Here is a 19991-nt window from a genome sequence, read left to right on the forward strand (position 1 = left end):
TTTATAATGTGTTTTGTTATTTCTTGGTCTCTCATAGCTTCACTGGCTTCCCCTTGTCCAATTCTAATTTTCTAAAAGTTATTTTTATATGTTGAGATTCTGTATCTCCTTTTCTAGTTGGTTAACTTTTTCATAATTTTTTTGTTTATCTCCCTGAATATCTCTCATTTGATTTTCAAATTCTCTATAAATTCTCTCTGGGCACAGAGACGTTTTACATTATGCTTTAGGGCAGAAGAATCTTTTTATATTTTATAGTTTTAAAAGTTTTTCCTCAATGTCTCTCATTTGATTTTTAAATTTTCTATAAATTCTCTCTGGGCAGAGAGCCATTTTACATTACTCTTTGGAACAGAAGACTCTTTTTTTTTTTTACTTCAATGTTCTCCTTGGAAGATTAACTCTGGTATTCCCTGTTCCCAAAGTAGTTTTCTATGGTGGGTTCTTTCTTCTTGGCCAATTCATTATTTTTAAATATGAGATATATTAGTGGAAGTACCTCTAATCATAGGATGGGGAATGGTGTCTCAAGTTTCACTTCAGCTCTGTCCTCTGACTTGGACCCCAAACCAATAGCTCTATCCTCCAGGAGGTGCTCACACTCACTAGTATCCCTGACTCATTGTTTCTGCATTCACAGGTATTCTGGCTTCTTCTTATTCAAGGCCAAATCTCTGCCGCAATAGTCAGTTCTGGCATTCCTAATCAACCCAGGTTCCCTTAGTCTTACTCAACTCATACGTGGACAGACCCCAACTTCACAAACAGTTTAGGAGGTGAAAATCTCTGTGGTTACTGCTGAGGCTGCACCTACACTCAGCCCCAGGACTCCCTACTTGAAGTTTCTATGGAGTTAGGCAAAGATATTTACATATCACATGGGTTAATTTCTGGTGAGCTATGAAGTTTTTCTTCAGATCTTCTCAGGTTGTACCAGGAGAACCCCTGTTCTGTCTCAAGTTTTCCTGATTTTTCACCAGTCTATATTTGCTTGGAGGTGCAAATCTGTTCTATTTGTGGGGAAAATCTGGAGAGCTTGAAATTTACCAACCTACTCCAAATTTTTAATTTTTGATCCTTAGTGTAAACTAGGGAATAGGGAGAGGAAAGATTTCCTTCTATTGGGAAAAAACAAATTTATGATGATAAGATCACATTTCAAAACATGCATACTGCTATTTAAGAGTCATTCAAGATTGGTGAAAAGAATGATTGCATCATATTGTATGCTAAAATGAGAGACAGAGTTGACATGAGAATTTTGGGGAGAAGAGTTATTTTTATAATCATGCTTTAAAAGAGGACATATATGATTGCACACTTTCTTCAAAGAGCCCACTGTGAGAAGGAAAAAAAAGATTTCAGGAAGGAACAGTATGTAGAAGGGTTGGTATCTCAAAATGCTTCTGGTATTTATTTTGACTCATTAAGAATTTAGGGAATTTGAAAGGATTCTGGAAATATGGCTGGGTAAGACTGGTAACATCAAGCTCCCCCCAAATCTCCTGAAAACATGATACAAATATTGCCTCAAAGGGGATTTTGAATGGCAGAAATAACTAAAACTTGGGATGAAGCATTTGTCCTACTAAGACAACTGGGAAGGACCTTAAGACCCAACCTTTGAGAGTGGAAATTTGACCTAACTGAAGTGCAAAACCTCCAAGCAAATCCCATTGAATCAACAAACAATAAGCCTTGGTGGCAGCCTCTGAACTTTCATGTCACGGAAAATATGGACAGCTGATCAGGGGAAGATTAAAAGATCCCCTCCAGTTGTTGGATGTTAGTCATAAGTACACTCACCAGACATTATTCAGGCTGTAGCTAGAAGTGCAAAGCAGTGAGCATACACCCACATCCAAACATTCAATGTGATAACAGGATACATGGGGGGAGGAACCCTAATGATTGCAGACACTTTCAGAAGAACATAGTTCCTGGTTTCAGTTTGGATTAAAGAGCATAGGTTTCTTTCCATTTCTCCCAAAAATTTTTTTAAGAAAAAAAAATAAGAGAGAAGTAAATTATGCTTCAATGTGTTTTCAAACCCAATCGATTATTTCTCATTATGAATAGTATTTTTCATCATATGCCCTTCAGAATAGTTGTGGGTCATTGTATTGCTGAAATAGCAAAGTCATTCACATATGATCATCCCAGAACATTGCTATTAATACATTTCACTTTGCTTGAGTTCATAGAAAACTTCCCTGATTTTTCTGAGAGTATCCTGCTCATCATTTCTCATTATACAATAATACAATTTCCATCATAATAACACAACACATTTTATTCAACTATTCTCCAATTAATGGTTATCTTCTCAATTTCCAAATTTTTGTCCTGAGGAGAGCTGCTCAGAAAGAAAGAGAAAAAGAAAGACAGAGACAGAGATAGACAGAGACAGAGACAGAGAGAGAGAGAAAGAAAAAGAGAGAGAGAGAGAGAGAGAGAGAGAGAGAGAGAGAGAGGAGAGAGAGAGAGAGAGAGAGAGATGGAGAGGAGAGAGAAAGAGATGGAGAGGGAGGAAGAGAGAGGGGATACCTTTTTCTTTTAAAAAATCTCTTTTGAGATTCATATCTAGTAGTGGTGTTGTTAGGTGAAAAGATATGCATGATTTTATAATCCTTTGGGAATAGTTCATATCTTCTGATCATTTATCAACTGGGAAATGCTCTTTAAAATAATTTGACTCAGTTCCTTATACATTTGAGAATAAGGCCTTAATCAGAGAAAGATACTTTAAAATTCTTTGTCCAATTACTATTGCTAACTGTATTTCCCTCTATTTTATTTTATTCTCTCTCCTTTCACCTTGACCTTTCTCAAAAATGTTTTCTACTGACCATTATGTTCTCTTTTCTATTACCCTCACTCTTTCCTGTATCTCCTTATCCTCCTACTTTCTGTAGGGTAAGATAGATTTCTATTCCATTATTGAGTGTATATGTTGTTTCCTCTTTGAGCTGACTCTGATGAGAGTAAGTGAATAGGCAACTTTCAAATAAAATAATCAAAGCTAACTATCATCATATAAAAAATGTTCTAAATCACTATTCATTAAAGAAATGGAAATTATAACTTTGAATTACCACCTAATACCTATCAGACTTGCAAATATTATTTAAAAAAAGGAAAATGATAAATGTTGCAGGGGTTGTGGAAAAATTGAGACACAATGCAGTAGTGGAGTGCAGTAGTAGTGGAACAATTTGTAACTATGCCCAAATGGTTATAAAACTATTCTTACCATTCAAGCCAGAGAACTGAAAATTGAGGGGTTGTCTATCAATGAGGAAATGCCTGAACAAGTTTTTATATATGATTGTAATGGAATGTCATAGTAGTATAAGAAATGATGAGTAAGAGATACTCAATCAATTTCAAACAACTCAAGACTGAATAAAATGCCTAGGAATATTCCTGCCAAAATAGACCCAGGAATTACATGTACATAATTATAAAACACTCTTTACAGAAACAAAGTCAGCATTAAATAATTAGAAAATGTTAATTTCTTATGGATAGAAAAAGCCAATATGACAAAAATGACAATTTAACTTCACAAATGAATTTATTCACAGCCATTTTGAATTTTCAAAAAATATTTTATTTAGCTAGAAAAATGATAGCAAAATTAATTGGGAAGAATAAAGGTAAAAATTTTCAAAGAAAACAATGGGAAAAATATAAAGGAAAGAAGTTTAGCAGTACCAAATTTTTTTCTTTTTCTTCTTATTATTATTACAGCTTTTTATTTACAAGATATATGCACAGGTAATTTTTCAGCATTGACAGTTGCAAATCCTTTTGTTCCAATTTTTTCCCTCGTTCCCCCCACTCCTTCTCCCAGATGGCAGATTGACCAATACATGTTGAATATATTAAAGTATAAGTTAAATACAATATGTTAAATACAAATGTGTATCCATGTCCACACAGTTATTTTGCTGTACAAAAAGAGTCGGACTTTAAAATAGTGAACAATTAGCCTATGAAGGAAATCAAAAATGCAGGCAGACAAAAATAGAGGGATTGGGAATTCTATGTAGTGGTTCATAGTCATCTCCCAGAGTTCTTTCACTGGGTGTAGCTTGTTCAGTTCATTACTGCTCTATTGGAACTGATTTGGTTCATCTCATTGTTGAAGAGGGCCACATCCATCAGAATTGATCATCGTATAGTATTGTTGTTGAAGTATATAATGATCTTCTGGTCGGTTCATTTCACTCAGCATTAGTTCATATAAGTCTCTCCAGGCCTTTCTGAAATCATCCCACTGGTCATTTCTTACCAAACAATAATATTCCATAATATTTATATAATCACAATTTATTCAGCCATTCTCCAATTGATGGGCATCCACTCAGTTTCCAGTTTCTGGCTATTACAAAGAGGGCTGCCATAAACATTCTTGCACATACAGGTCCCTTTCCTTTCTTTAAAATCTCTTTGGGATATAAGCCCAGTAGTAACACTGCTGGGTCAAAGGGTATGCACAGTTTGATAGCTTTTTGAGCATAGTTCCAAATTGCTCTCCAGAATGGCTGGATGTATTCACAATTCTACCAACAATGTATCAGTGTCCCAGTTTTCCCACATCCCCTCCAGCATTCCACATTATCTTTCCCTGTTATTCTAGCCAATCTGACAGGTATGTGATGGTATCTCAGAGTTATCTTAATTTGCATTTCTCTGATTAATAATGACTTGGAGTATCTTTTCATATGGCTAGAAATAGTTTCAATTTCTTCATCTGAGAATTGTCTGTTCATATCCTTTGACCATTTTTCAATTGGAGAATGGCTTGATTTTTTATAAATTAGAGTTAATTCTCTATATATTTTGGAAATGTTTATTGCTCCCCTTCTAATCTTTTCTGCATTAGTTTTGTTTGTACAAAAACTTTTCAATTTGATATAATCAAATTTTTCTATTTTGTGATCAATAATGATCTCTAGTTCTTCTTTGCTCATAAATTCCTTCCTCTTCCACAGGTGTGAGAGGTAAATTATCCTATGTTCTTCCAATTTATTAATCATCTCATTCTTTATGCCTAGGTCATGAATCCATTTTGACCTTATCTTAGTGTACAGTGTTAAGTGTAGTAGTACCAGATCTTAAACTATATTGTAAAACAATAATTATCAAAACTATTTGGTACTGAGGCAGCTAGGTGGTGCAATGGATAGAGCACCAGCCCTGAAGTCAAAAGGTCCTGAGTTCAAATTTGGCCTCAGACACTTAACACTTCCTACCTGTGTGATCCTGGGCAAGTCACTTAATCCCAAATACCTCAGCAAAAACAAAGCAAAACAAAAACAAACAAACGAAAATATTTGGTACTGGGTAAGAAATAGAATGGTGGATCAGTGGAGTACATTAGATACATAAAACACAGCAGTCAATGACCATAGTTACTTAGTGTTTGGTAAACCCAAAGACTCCAGTCTTTGGGATAAGGACACAGGATTTGGAATAACTGCTGGGGAAATTGGAAAATAATAGGACATAAACTAGGTATAGAGCAACACTTCACATTGTATACCAAGATAAGGTCAAAATGGGTGCAAGATTTAAACATAGAGGATGACACATAAACAATTAGAACAATGAATGTTTATTCCTCAGATCTATGGGGAGGAAGAGAATTCATGACATAGAGCATTGTTAAATGCTCTAAAGCATTTAGATAGACAGCATTGTTAAATGTAAATAGATAATTTTGATTACATTGAAATAGATAAGTTTTATACAAACAAAACTAATGTTAAGATTAGAAGAAAATCAGAAAGCTCAAAAATAATCTTTATAGAAAAATGTTTATGATAAAGATCTCATTTCTCAAAAACATAAAAAACTAAGTTAAATGTACAAGAATATGTCTTTCTTAAACTTCAAATAAAAACTTAATGAATTTTTTTCAAAGAAATAATTTGTACAGTGGTCCCTAGAATGCAAAGAATTATTCTACATACATTTTTTCTCCCTAATTACTAATAGAAAGTGTCAATTTATTAAACTTTTCCATTTCATTTTTATTTTTGCCGTTCATTCGTTTCAATTGAACCCAACTCTTTGTGATTCCACTTGGGTTTTCTTGTGAAAGATTCTGGAGCAGTTTGCCATTTTTCCAATCTCATTTTGCAGATAAGGAAATGAAGAAGTTAAGTGACTTAACCAGGATCACACTCCTAGTAAGTTTTGAGGCCAGATTTGAAGATGGATGTTCCTGACTTCAGGCTCACTGTGCCACTTAGCTGCTCCTTCCATTTTATTAGATCTCCAGTTAATCTCTTGTTTCCTTATTGTTAATGTTTCAAGCAATTAATAATTCATAAACTATAATACCAAAAAGACAAAAACCCAAACTTGATTTCAACTTGAATCATAAATGAATCAAATATTGTCTATCATCATATCAATTTTCTATGGTAGATTGGTTTATTTCAATAAATTTTTCTTTGTATAGAAGAAAAATGTAATTATAATTATGGAATTTTGGAAAACACTTTTGATATAATTAAAATATTATAAGAACTTCATCCATGCCTTACAAACTGCTCTTTAAAGGACAAAATAGAAGAAAACTAATAGGTAAGAAAGTGAACTTTCAGGAGCTTTCTCTTACTCTGTCTGGTATTCTAGGGTTAGAATATTGAAAATCAGCAGCAATATATCAAAGAAAGAAAGCACTCTATTAAAATAGACAAGTGAACTCCTATAGCAGGGAACAGGACCAGAGAAATATTTAAAAGCTTAATTAATGAATGAAACCATAAGTAACAAGTACTTATTATATGTGATGCATAGTACTAACACTGAGAACATGGATAAAAAAATGATAGATATATCTTTGACCTCAAGGAGCTCACTCTAAGATGGAGAGAAAACAACAAAAAAAGAAAATTCAGCTAGAAGGCAAATGGAAAGGTCTTGAAGTCCTATAGTTTTAGTTGATGAGTAGATAGCTAGGCCCAGAGGATTTTAGATGATTTTAATAATTAAAATAAGAGTGCCAGGGGACCACAGTGGATCAAGACAAAACAGATTTTCCATCTAGGCCTGGAGAAGATTAGAATGAGGTCTACCTAGTAAATAGCCAATCATTCATCTCAAAGGAAGTATTAGTGTTATTGATTTTCACATCCTCTAAATAGTGTAAACCCAGTGTAAGGATTGCTCAGTCCTGATGGTGTCTGAGTAACATGGTGTCTTAGGAACGCAAAGATGAAGGGTGCCCATGATTATTGGTTTTTCCAATCCTATTCTAGAAAAACAAATCAAGGCAACTAGAATTTAAATACATTTTGCATTGTATTTAAGGGAAAGGAAGGCTTTCTGACCACTTATCATTTGTGAGATAAATAAGGCATAAAAATTAAGCCGTAGCATTAAGAAACAGACATTTTAGAGAAAGATATATTTGATATTTTCTCCAAAAGAATCATGTTTAGGCCAATATAAAGAAATAATATGAAAAATTATTAATTTCTTTTTCTGTTTTAAAAATGATATTGTTTAAAATTCTACTGTCTATTCTATTGTTTGATATAAAAGTACCACTAGATTTAAAGAAAGAAGAATGTTTTTTCAATCTTGCTACTATTAATTGGTCTATTTATAATCTTGGACATGTCACTTCATGTCTTCAGTTCTGATTTTCCTCATCTGTAGAATGAGGGGATTGTATCTTTAAGATCCCTTCCAACTTTAAACCTATTGAATATAGAAACTGTGTCAGTTGAGATTTTAACTGCCGTCTTATATACCATGTTGTAAGTCTATGAGTCTACTTCCAAAGGAATAACTTTATTTCTTTTTTTAATGTCTTGATGAAAAATGAACTGGTACAGTTCTTTTTTTTTATTATGATAACTTTTTATTGACATAACCCATGCCAGGGTAATTTTTTTTACAACATTATCCCTTGCTCTCACTTCTGTTCTGATTTTTCCTTCCCACCCTCCACCCCCTCCCCTAGATGACAAGCAGTCCTATATATGTTGAATAGGTCATAGTATATCCTAGATACAATATATGTGTGTGCAGGTAAAAATAACCCGGGAAGAAAAAAAATGCAAACAGTTTACATTCATTTCCCAGTGGTACAGTTCTGATGGTTAATATTTTCTTCATATTTAGAATTAATCTTGAGAGGAAAATTCTATATTCAGACATGAACTAGAACCCATTTTAGCTAACTTGTCAGAAAGAAATGTGGATTAAATTAACAGCACAATCTAGCACCTTCATTCACCATTGGTACAGTTCAAATGTAAGATCTGGAAATGAATTTACTAATATAAACTCAGAAAATTTTATCTTTTAAAATTAGTATGATTACAATATTTTCTTAAATCCTATTTCTTTTGAAAATACAAGCAGAACATAATAGGCATAATATAAATACTAGCTATAATTATTATCATTATCCTCATCACTTATTTATGGAAAACATACCTGGCCTAGTTTTTTTTAAGAATAGTGAAATCACTTAAACATAATATACTTGTAGAATTGCATAATTTTATCATGAATTTGAAAACTGTACTATTAAAATGTTTTAGTAATAGTATTATATTTATAATTAAAAATTTTAAAAATGCTAGCTAAAATTGCTATACATTACTTACTCATAGAAACTTTAGTAAACCTCTCTCTATCATTTTAAGTTTCAGTTTGCTTTATTCAAGGACTCTACTCAGGCAGAGGAGGAAAAGTGTGCTTTACTTTTGAAGAGTATTTTTATAGTAATTAAAGAATTTATAGCATTTAAGGTATTCTCAGAAATGGTTCATGAGATTCACCAAAATGGCACAAAAAGGTCAATAATCCCTAATTTAGGAAATAAAAAGTTAGTCATATATCACAATAAATTTTTGGGTTGAACTTATTTAATTAATAGAAATAAAGAAAAGATGTCAAAATCCACCATACAGAGAAATAAAAACTAGAAGGAAACTAATATCAAATCAGCAATCATTTATTAAGCACCAACTACATATGAAACACTGTGCTAATGTTAAGATACAATAAAAATGTCCCTGTCTTTAAGGAGCTTATATTCTATGGGGGAGGGGACTAAGAGAGAAGTAGTTAACGTACAAAAGAAAATAAACTTAATTGTGTGTTTTTCATGTAAAATGAGGGGTTTTGTGAATTTCCCAGAAAACACAAAATGGGAGAAATAACTGGGGAGAGAATTCATGAATATATTGCATTGACCTGCCACAGCTGCCAAGTGGCACTGTGGCCAGAGTTCCCTGGCCTAGAGTCAGAGAAGATGGGAGTTCAAATTGGATGTCAGGCACTTACTAATTATATGAACCTAGGCAAATTACTTAATCCTGTTTCCCTTAGTTTTTTCTTCTGCAAAGTAAGCTAGAGAAACAAATGGAAAACCACTCTAATATCTCTGCCAAGAAAACTACAAAAGGGGTCATGTAGAGTAGGACATGACAATAATATATAGATGGGAATAGCCCTTTGTTATTGTTTGTAAAGGTGGTATTGGAAGTGTCTTTTAAATGGACTGGCTCACCAACAATGTTATTTTCTGTTGTAAGTTGAACCTTCAATTCTCTTGTGGATTTGGGATTCCTATCCAGGTCAGGTGTTACAGTAAGTCCAGCATCAAGGTTCCAGTATTCCAGTTCATTAAATTTTTCAGATGTTAGCTTAGGCATTAACTTGATAGAATCAGTGCTATACAGGAACTGAGGTTTTCTGTGAGCCTAACCCATTTGTTTCACCTCTTCTTCCAGCAACAGAGTTGATAATTGATGAATGACTTAGTCTGTCTGACTAGACCTGTTATTCTGACATGAATTCAAATCTTTACTGGCTAGGTGCCTCCCTCATTTTTAACAAGACCCAATAATTAGTACTCCAGTTCCATTGTCACTTAATGTCCAAATACAATGGGATATTCAAATATATAACAATAATAAATATGAAAACATTTTCTCCACTTCATTGTCGGGTACCACCATAGAAAGAAGAAGGCTCAAAGAATTAGACTCAAAGTTTAGCTGTTTCTATAACCATGTAAAAGGCTCATCAATTTCATGTCCCAAATCAGGTTTGGTGTCTTCTTTTTCAGGGACAGAGTCAAGAACTTTTGTCCTTCAGATCATCAGTGTTGGGCTGGTTACAATAATTGCTCTGGATTTCTGTATTACTGAATGTCCTGTGGCATAAGCTTCTAAAAATTGACTAAAAATTCCACATTCTGAATACATAGTAGTAGAAAAGAATAAATGAAAACACTAATGATCCAAGTTTATTTTTTAGGGCCACATGCTCTAGTGAGAATATTCTAGGATCTTTCCCCTTCACCATATGCTATAAGTAAAGAAGACATCTTTTCTCTTAAATGGGAATGAAGTAAAAGCCCTGCCCTTTGCCAAGTCATGACATTTTAAAGCAACAATATTCTCATGTAGCCAACGGAAATAGTGTGTTCCTGATCACATGGCTGATCAAATAGGAACTATTCATGCAAGTTCCCATTCTCTACTCTCACAATGTCAATCACCTGACATCTTATTCTATTGGATGAAGTCATGTTAGATGATTTGCACATAAATAAGTCACCCTATAAGAAATGACCAGCAGGATGATTTCAGAAAGGCCTGGAGAGACTTACATTTTTTGATTCTGAGTGAAATGAGCAGGACCAGAAGATCATTATATACTTCAACAACAGTACTATATGATGATCAATTCTGATGGACGTGGCCCTCTTCAACAATGAGATGAACCAAATCAGTTGCAATAGAGCAGTAATGAACTGAACGAGCTACACCCAGTGAAAGAACTCTGGGAGATAACGATGAACCATTACATAGAATTCCCAATCCCTATATTTTTGTCCGTCTGCATTTTTGATTTCTTTCACAGGCTAATAGTACACTATTTCAAAGTCCAATTCTTTTTGTACAGCAAAATAACTGTTAGGACATGTATACTTATATTGTATTTAATTTATATTTTAACATATTTAACATGTATTGGTCAACCTGCCATCGGGAGTAGGGGATGGGGGGAAGGAGGGGAAAAATTGGAACAAAAGGTTTGGCAATTGTCAATGCTGTAAAATTACCCATGCATATAATTTGTAAATAAAAAGCTATGATTAAAAAAAAAAGAAAAAAAATAAGTTACCCTATCATATAGTGTGTTCCCAAAATTTTAGTGCCATTTTAAATTTTAATAGCTTCAATATGTTATATATACATAAACACATATATATTTATATGTATACACATATACATATATGCAATACACTGTCATATATAAATATATATATCTATAATAATATGATATAATTATAACATGTGTAATATATAATGAATTATAATATCTATCATATATATTTATAAGTATATAAAATCACATCTCTTTCTAAAATTATTTTGTAACATATGATATATATATATATATATATACACACACATACTGTTTGGGAATAAATATGCAATTATCATCTATAGATATTTATCTCCATATAACTACATATTTTATATATATTTATATATATACACAAGTTTGTGTGTATACACACACATAGAAAAATCAAAATAATATATTAAAAGAGAGAATGTAGATAAACCATAAGACCAGAAAAAGTCTTATGTAGGAAATGACAACTGAGCTATTCATTAAAGGAAGCCAGGGATTCTGAGAGTAGAGGTGAAGAGGGAGTATATTCCAATCCAGGAGTTAACAAATTTTTTGGTCTTAGTACCCATTTATATTCTTAAAAATTATTGAGGATCTCAAAGAGCTTTTATTTATGTGGGTTATATCTGTTGATACTGAGAAATTAAAACAAAATTATGAAACAACTATAATTTCCTAAAAATGACAACAATAAACTTATTACATGCTAACATAAATAATTTATTCATAAAAATAATATATTATTTTCAAGCAAAAAAAAAAAAACCCATAGTCAGGAGAATGACATTGTTTTACAATACTTTTGTACAAGTCTTTTTAAAAAATATTTTCAAAATTTTTTTCTGGTTATACATGAACATTCTTTTTTTTAAAAAAAAAATCACATTTCCTTATGGAATCATGTTGGGAGAGAAAAACCAAAACAGAAGGGAAAAACCATGAGAGAAAAAAAACAACAGAAGAAAAAGAAAAAAAGCATATGCTGATTTACATTTAGTGTTCACAGTTCTCTTTCTGGATGCAGATGGCATTTTGCATCCAAAATATATTGGGATTGCCTTGGAAGAACTTATTTTTTTTGTAATTGATCATTGCATAATCTTGCTGTTATAGTATACAGTTCATGCAAATCTTTCTAGATCTTTCTAAAATCAGTTTTTCATTATTTTTTATAAAGAATAAATATTCTGTTACTTTCATATACCATAACTTGTTCAGCCATTCCCCAGTTTATAGGCATCCACTCATTTTCCAATTCTTTGCCATCACAAAAAAGAGCTGCTACAAAGATTTTTGCATATATGGGCCCTTTCCCCTCTTTTCTGATTTCCTTGGCATACAGACCTAGTAGTGGTACTGCTGGATCAAAGGGTATGCATAGTTTGATAACCCTTTCGGCAGAGTTACAAATTGTTCTCCAGAATAGTTAGATTATTTCACAACTTCATCAACATGCATAACTCTTTAATGTCTTGTTTAATGAAAGGCATCTGAAATCTCATACTGCTACCATATTCAGCTTATCATAATATATAGTTTTGGTTGAAGTATATAAAGAAAATGTGGTCTCACACAGAGATAGCCAAGTAACTACCTGGCATTATTTTGAAAATAGTTTTGTTCTCATATATCCCTGAAAAAAAGTCTAAGGGACCCTCCAAGGGATGTGGACCACACTTTAAGGAGCATTCTTCTAAAAATATATCATTCATTAAAAGACATAGGAAGAGGATCATAAGAATTTAGGGAAGCATGAGAAGATTTAGATGAATTGATACAGAGTAAAGTAAATAAGAAAAAATAATATTATACACTGTAATAATGTGAATGGGAAAAAAAAAACCAAGAACAAAAATTCCAAACTGTATGTTTTGCAATTAAAATGTTCAAATTTGCACCAAATTTTTAAGAAAAGAGAAAAAAGTCTTTTCAGAGAAGAGAAACTATGGCTATGGAACACAATACACAGTCATACTCAATTTTACTGAACCACTTTTCTCTTTTTTCTTTCTTTGTTGCAAAAAATAACTTTCTGGTTATGTGATATATCTATATATCCTGAACTGAAGTGGGGAGGTTAAAAACAGTTTTTTTAAAAATATAAAAAGAAATAACTGTCACATAATACATGTTCAAGAACATGATCTATTTTGTAATTCAACATTTTTGGCCATCTATGCATTGGGATCAAAGTTCTGTGTATGGTATGAAGAATTATGGCCATAAACAAATTGAATCAAAATATTAATCTGTACCACAATGCAATGAGATCTACCCAGGAATACAATTATTCAGGGTAATTAGCCTAGCATTTATGTCTCAGTTCAGGAGAAAAAAATGAGATAAAATTAAGTGGACAGTTAGGTGACTTGGTGGATAGAGTACTGGGCTTGGAGTCAGAACTGATTTTAAATCTGCCCTCACTAGCTATGTGTTCCTGGGCAAGTGACTTAATCTCTACTTGCCTTAATCCACTGGAAAGGAAATGGCAAACTACTTTAATATCTTTGCCAAAAACCCTCCATAAAAGCCCAGAGTCAGAAACAACTTAATGACTGAACAATTATTGCCAAGGATTTTCCACTTCAAGGATACAATGCTTATATTGATCATTTTTTTCACCTAAAGAAAAGTTTATACTAGAAGTAGTCCAGTTGTAGTGTGATTAATCCAGATTCCATTCTTTCCTAATGATAGTAATATTATGTCCTTAAAAAGTCATTTATAAATACTTTGACACAGTAATAGGACTTGCTATGATATAAGATTAAATTCCTCAAATTTCAGAGAGGACCATCAATTGATAATTTAAGAAACTGGTAGGTAGAGCATAATAATGACCTTATCTTAAAAATGCCATCTTTTTAGGCTTCCATTACTTCATCTGAAACATGAGAAAGTTGGACTGGATGTCTAAGCTCCTGATTTTTCTTTTTTGGTCAGTTAAAAATGATCTGTGTCACCTGAGATATCTTGACACTGCTTGAATTTCTGAACTCATCTCATTGCATTTATTGCTGGAATTATGAATATTGTTACTACTATTATGATTGTTTCCTGATTGCAGTAAGGACTTTTGTTTGCTTTGTATTCCTGTTTTAGCTAAAAATAACATAAAATCTAAGTCTGTGATATCAAAATTATTTTGTTCATCACAATTGCTTATAGAATTAATTAAATTTTTCATTTAATAGACAGAAATATTAGTGCTATTTGTAGCTCTTGATTATAATTGAAATAAAGCTTGGCAAGCAAAAATAACCTAAAATGCTCCACTAAGATATATTGAAGTGAGAAGGAAAATTGTTCCTATGTCTAAAGATCTTTATAATAAGTTGACTGAGAAACTGACATTTTCCTCTTTTGCATTTCTAGTGAACAAAAGAACAGATTTCATTAAAGATGCCAATTTGATTATATTCTACTACATGTTAAAGTTGTTACAGAACATTTAATACTTTGCAAACCTATTTAATACTTTGCCACAAAAGAGAATTTTTATAATTAATAGACTAACATTATATATATATATATATATATAATGTAGGAAAATTCTATTGGTATCTATAGTGACAGACTTTAATTAGCATTAGAATGAACTGATGGTGTATGATCACTATTTTAAAATATGTCCCTTTATGTTATTTGGACAAGATAAATACATTATAGTCACTTGTATTTAGAAATATTAGTGAGGAGCTATATTTAGTTTTTCAAGTTTTTGCAAAAGTATTCAACTTTATAAGAAATTGTCCAAAGAAGAAAGTTCGTTGCAAAATTATTAAGACAATATTGATGAAGAGTCCAGACCATTTCTCATTACCACAAAACATACTAGTTTTCTCTTATGAAAATAAAATATGACCTAGGAAAAATTCTTTATGGATTATTCTGTGAAAAGTAGATGGAAGTGGATGTCATTGTGTAGTGGGTATAAAAAATGGATGTCATAATAAAGTTTGTAAACTCCTGGTTTATCTTAAATATCTCCTATCCCCAAAATTTATTTTGTTTCAATTTCTCTTTACCTTTAGCTTTTTGTCTAATTTTCAAAGAAATTATTAAAATGTCTTGCCAAATATAGATTTGTAAATATTTCTCCATTTAACAAGTATGCTAACTTTTAATCCTTGGGTTCAAGTTTTATTCTTTTCTGTAAAATATACAGTTTTTTGTCTTGCAATACTATGTTATAATGTGTTATCAGCTACCAAGATTATAATTCAAATCAAGCTCTTTTCAGCAATATAGTTATCCAGGGAATTTCCAATAGTCTTGGAATAGAAAATGCCATCTGCATCCAGAGAGAGAACTATGGAGATTAAATGCCGATTGAAGCATATCATTTTCATCATTTTTTGTTTCCTTTTTTTCTCATGGTTTTTCCATTTTGTTCTGATTTTTCTTTAACAACATGACAAATATGGAAATATGTTTAAATTGATTGTATGTATATAACTTATATTGCTTGCTATCTTGAGGAGGAGAGAGATAAAGGGAAAAGGGGAAAAAAACAATTTATTGAAAACTATCTTTACATGTAATTGGAAAAATAAAATATTATTGAAACAAAAAAAGAATATAATCCAAAGATTATTTAAAGAGTAAGAGAAAGTGTCACATATGGTAGATATCCAAATACCAGAGAGCCATATTAAACAATATAAAGCTGCACAACTTTATCATATGACAAAATTAGACACAATGTGAATCTTCTTATAAAGGTGGACATATTAAGTTAATCTAAATCTAAATGTTTATCTTCCCAACAACTATTTGCCTTTAAAGTTATGGTCTTCAAAACAATTTTGTAAGCAACAATATCCATATACGATATTTTTTGACTTATTTGGATATAAATACTTACCTTTCATTTGTACAAAGTCAAGTTGGTGGATGGACTGCAGCAGAGGTGTGTTGTCTAGATTCAAATCAAAGTCTGTTGTCATCCTTGGCATAAGAGTCCCTTTTCCCCATTGATCCTCAGTCAAGTGCACTCTTCTAATGAGTGCATCAGAAATCTAATCACATTAAAGATTGTGTGAGAGATTACATGCCACACTGGAAATAGAATAGTTTCCAAAATGAGCTACAGCTTTACCTTGAAAAAACTGAGATTATTCAAATAGTCTTTACCTAACCCCAAACTTTTCTTGATACATTTACAAATGTCCCTATATTTGGAGCTAAATTTACATAGTCATAAACAATATTGGTGCAAATGTTATCAATATAATTGAGGTATACAATTCCAGTATTAATTACTGGAATATGTGATTCTTTCTGATCTTACTGTTTTAATGGAACCAGTGTTACTGCGGTATGTAACCTACTCTATGTGATTGACTACCTCATCTCTGCCTTATATTAATAAATGACATTGCACCTCTCTTGACAAGCAAACCTGATTAAATGTATTCTGCAAAATATGATTTCTAAAGTCTTAAAGACAAAGTCTATGAAGTGATAATCATTTATTAGACCAGAAACCAAACACTTAAAAGATTTAATTTCTTGGAATACTGTCTTAGACTCCCATTATCCTTATTGGTACTTTCCTCCCACCACCCAGTATAGATAGATCTGGCTTTATCCATGCCTCACTTCTCTTTAGGTCTATCTTCTTATCAAATTACTAACTGTCTTTACATATGTGTCACACACACACACACACATATACACACACATATATACCCTTTGTCTCTTATGAGCCAATTATTCAAATTAATCTCATCACTTAGTTCTACTCATCATCTCTGTACTTTTCTAAATCAAAATGCCCACTGACCCAAACTCTCATATATAGTATCTTTTTTGAATAATAAATGTGGGAACCATTAGTTATTAACAAGCAATTATTAAATGCTTACTATGTGCTACATATTTTGCTAAAGGAATAAAGGACTCTGAGGAAAGAGAAGCCCTATTCCTATTTCCCTATGCTAGAAGCATATTGATTTGAAGCCACCTTCTTGGGTATACAGAGACAGAGAGATATAAACAGATAATTACTTGTCAATGACCTTGTATTTTCTCTCTGTGTATAAGTATATGTACATATAATATTTCCTCATATGTTTGCATATATTATTTTTCCACACATGACACTTCTGGACCTCTGTCTCTGCAATTTCTATTCTAAATAAATACATATTTATATAGTTGGGTACAGAATTGCTGGTTTCCTTAAAAATTCTTTTCAACTTTCTGTAGCAGATATTTCCATGTCCATAGATGCAAAGTTACTCTGAATTTGCTTAGTATGCATCTTGTATGTACCTCTTCTTCATCCTAATTTAAGTTCTTTGAAGTTAAATTTTTTCACTTTTATCTTTGTTATATCTGGTGCATAAAACAATGCTAGCACATAGTAATAAGGCTCAATTGATTGATTGATTGGCTTTGGAAAATGCAATTGCACTATGTCAATGTGAATTATTAATAAGTATAACTACTTTATATAGATGTTCTAAAATGACTCTACTCAGAGGTAAATAGCACAAATGTTACTCAGTGTTCTCTTTTTATTAATGATCAAAGTGAAACATATAAGAAAGGGGAAGGAAAAAACATTTATACAGTGCTAAGTACCAAGCACTGTGTTAAGAACTTTGCAGATATTATCTCACCTGATCTTCACAACAAATCTGTGAGGATAGTTGTTGTCACTGTCTCCATTTGACAACTGAGAAAACTAAGGTAAAAAGACATCAAGTGTCTTACTTAAGGTCAGAAAATCAGTAAATGTCTAAGATTGTATTTGAGCTCAGTTTTTCCTGCCTACTGGCCCAGTGCTTTTTCCACTGTGCCACCTAGCTACCTCTAAATAGGAAACAGGAGTTTAAATTACTTCCCAAGGGTATCATAACTAGCGATGACTAAATCTGTGACTTGAAGGCAATTTACTTATTCTCAACACTCATTCCATGATATTTCAATTATGATATCTCTCTAATAATTTTCCTGCTATTACTTATGAAATTCAATTTATTGATTGAGCAGAAAGTTGACACAGAGAAAGTAAATTATAGTGCAGTTTGGATTTTTCCATTGACAGAATGGATGCTACATACACTGACTGATATAAAACTAACCAATTCTTCTAAAAAGAAACCTCTGTGTTCTTGTAATCTATGATTCAATTCTTTTATTGTTACCTCAGTTTCTTCATATCTAAAATGAAAGAATTAGATTAGATAAACTCTAAAGCCCCCATAATTTCTGAAATATGATTCCAAAAGGCTGTAAGTCTGAATGAATGAAGGCTAATGAGGTATTTTTTTCTTTATTCAATGAAACTGAGCAAATATTACTCCATATAACATTCTTTACAAATCATATCATTTGGCAATGATTTTCTGGTAGCTGAGTGATTTCAAGGCAGGACAGTTACTAAGTGTGAATGTATTAAAGTGGGTTATATGATATATTTCTTTAGTTGGATTAGATGGAACTTGGATCCCTAGGCCCAGTCCCATGGGACACTTGGAATCTAAAAACAAAAGAAGCACACACTCACCTGCAAAAATCCACTGGGGTCATTTTCCTTGATAACCTCCAGGCAATACTCCATGAGACCAGTAGTTTGCCGCAATTTTACTGTACAGTGAGATATCTGATCTCGTACAACCTATAAAGCAAATTAATGTTCCAAAACAGTTAAAACTATAGTAGACTCAGCACTGAAGTATGGAGACTTTTGCATTTCTCCCCTCAAAAATTTTGATTTAGTGTTTAGTTTTTACTATCAGTTTTACTATTAGTTTTTACTACTGACTAGCAAAGAAGGACAAATTGGAAGTCTCTGGCTACTCATTTCATTTATTAAGGAAAAGTGTACCAAAAAGGACTAAGACATATTTTTTTTGCTCAATCAGAACTCAAGTCATATAAAGCAGCTTGGGAGCTCAATTTAGCTTTGCATGGTAGTCCTCCCACCATTCCTACTCATACTCCATGGAATGTACTTTCAATACAACCTTCTAACATTCATTGATTAGAAAAAGAAAAAAAATGAATATTTGTTGATTCTCTTCCTACCCTATACATTTTTTTACATCTATGTCTTTTCCAGTTATTGTTTAAATAGAATCCAAAAAGAAGCAGGAACTTTAATTATATATAATATCAATTTCAATAACTAGAAGCTATCATTGCTATTATTTACATTATTATTTAATATCTACTCTTAGGTAGTGTTTATTGGAAAGAAGTTGAGAATACACAGCTAAAAGCATAGGGGAAACTAAATTTAACCTTTTACTATTAGTAAATAATTAAAATATTGTTGTGACACTTTGGCTATAATTTTGAGCTATGATTGGTGGGACTATATTCCAAAAGTTAGGATAATCAAGAATAATAGTCATTGTAGGTAAAGATGGCCATGGCTCACAACTAAAATATTGTGAATAATTACTTAAAATAAAAGTAACCACTGTATGTTCCATTTCTCTCTTTTGAATACACACACACACACACACACACACACACACATACACACACACACATACACATTCACTTTGGCACTCCTTTGGCTTCTGAGGAATGTCAGTCTTCTTTTATTTCTTGAGTCAGTTTTTATCACATAATGTTACTATTAACGGAAGAGGCCTTATTGACTGGGGAAGGAAGTGGGTAGAAGGGGGAGAAAAATTAGAACACTGTGTTTTGTAGGAGTAAATGTCAAAAATTATCCACATATATATTTTGAAAATAAAAGGCTATAATTAAAAAAAAAAGAAGTGGCAGTGAAAAAATTTGGAATTTTATTCTTGCTTTGCATTTAAGCTCATTAAGCT

At 32.1% G+C, this 19991-nt stretch overlaps 1 protein-coding gene across 2 annotated transcripts in view; it reads right to left on the reverse strand.

Annotated features, from left to right (window-relative positions):
* Nucleotides 1–19991, reverse strand: part of TRIM9 (tripartite motif containing 9) — a 209761-nt gene that overhangs the window by 83099 nt on the left and 106671 nt on the right. For both annotated transcript variants that reach the window (XM_031952991.1, XM_031952990.1), the window contains exons 4-5: nucleotides 18710–18820; nucleotides 16058–16211 (exon numbers count right to left, since the gene is read on the reverse strand). In XM_031952991.1, the coding sequence (XP_031808851.1) occupies nucleotides 16058–16211; nucleotides 18710–18820 (265 nt within the window). The remainder of the gene's footprint in view (nucleotides 1–16057; nucleotides 16212–18709; nucleotides 18821–19991) is intronic.

The sequence above is a fragment of the Sarcophilus harrisii genome, chromosome 2, assembly GCF_902635505.1.
Source record: "Sarcophilus harrisii chromosome 2, mSarHar1.11, whole genome shotgun sequence".
NCBI lineage: Eukaryota > Metazoa > Chordata > Mammalia > Dasyuromorphia > Dasyuridae > Sarcophilus > Sarcophilus harrisii.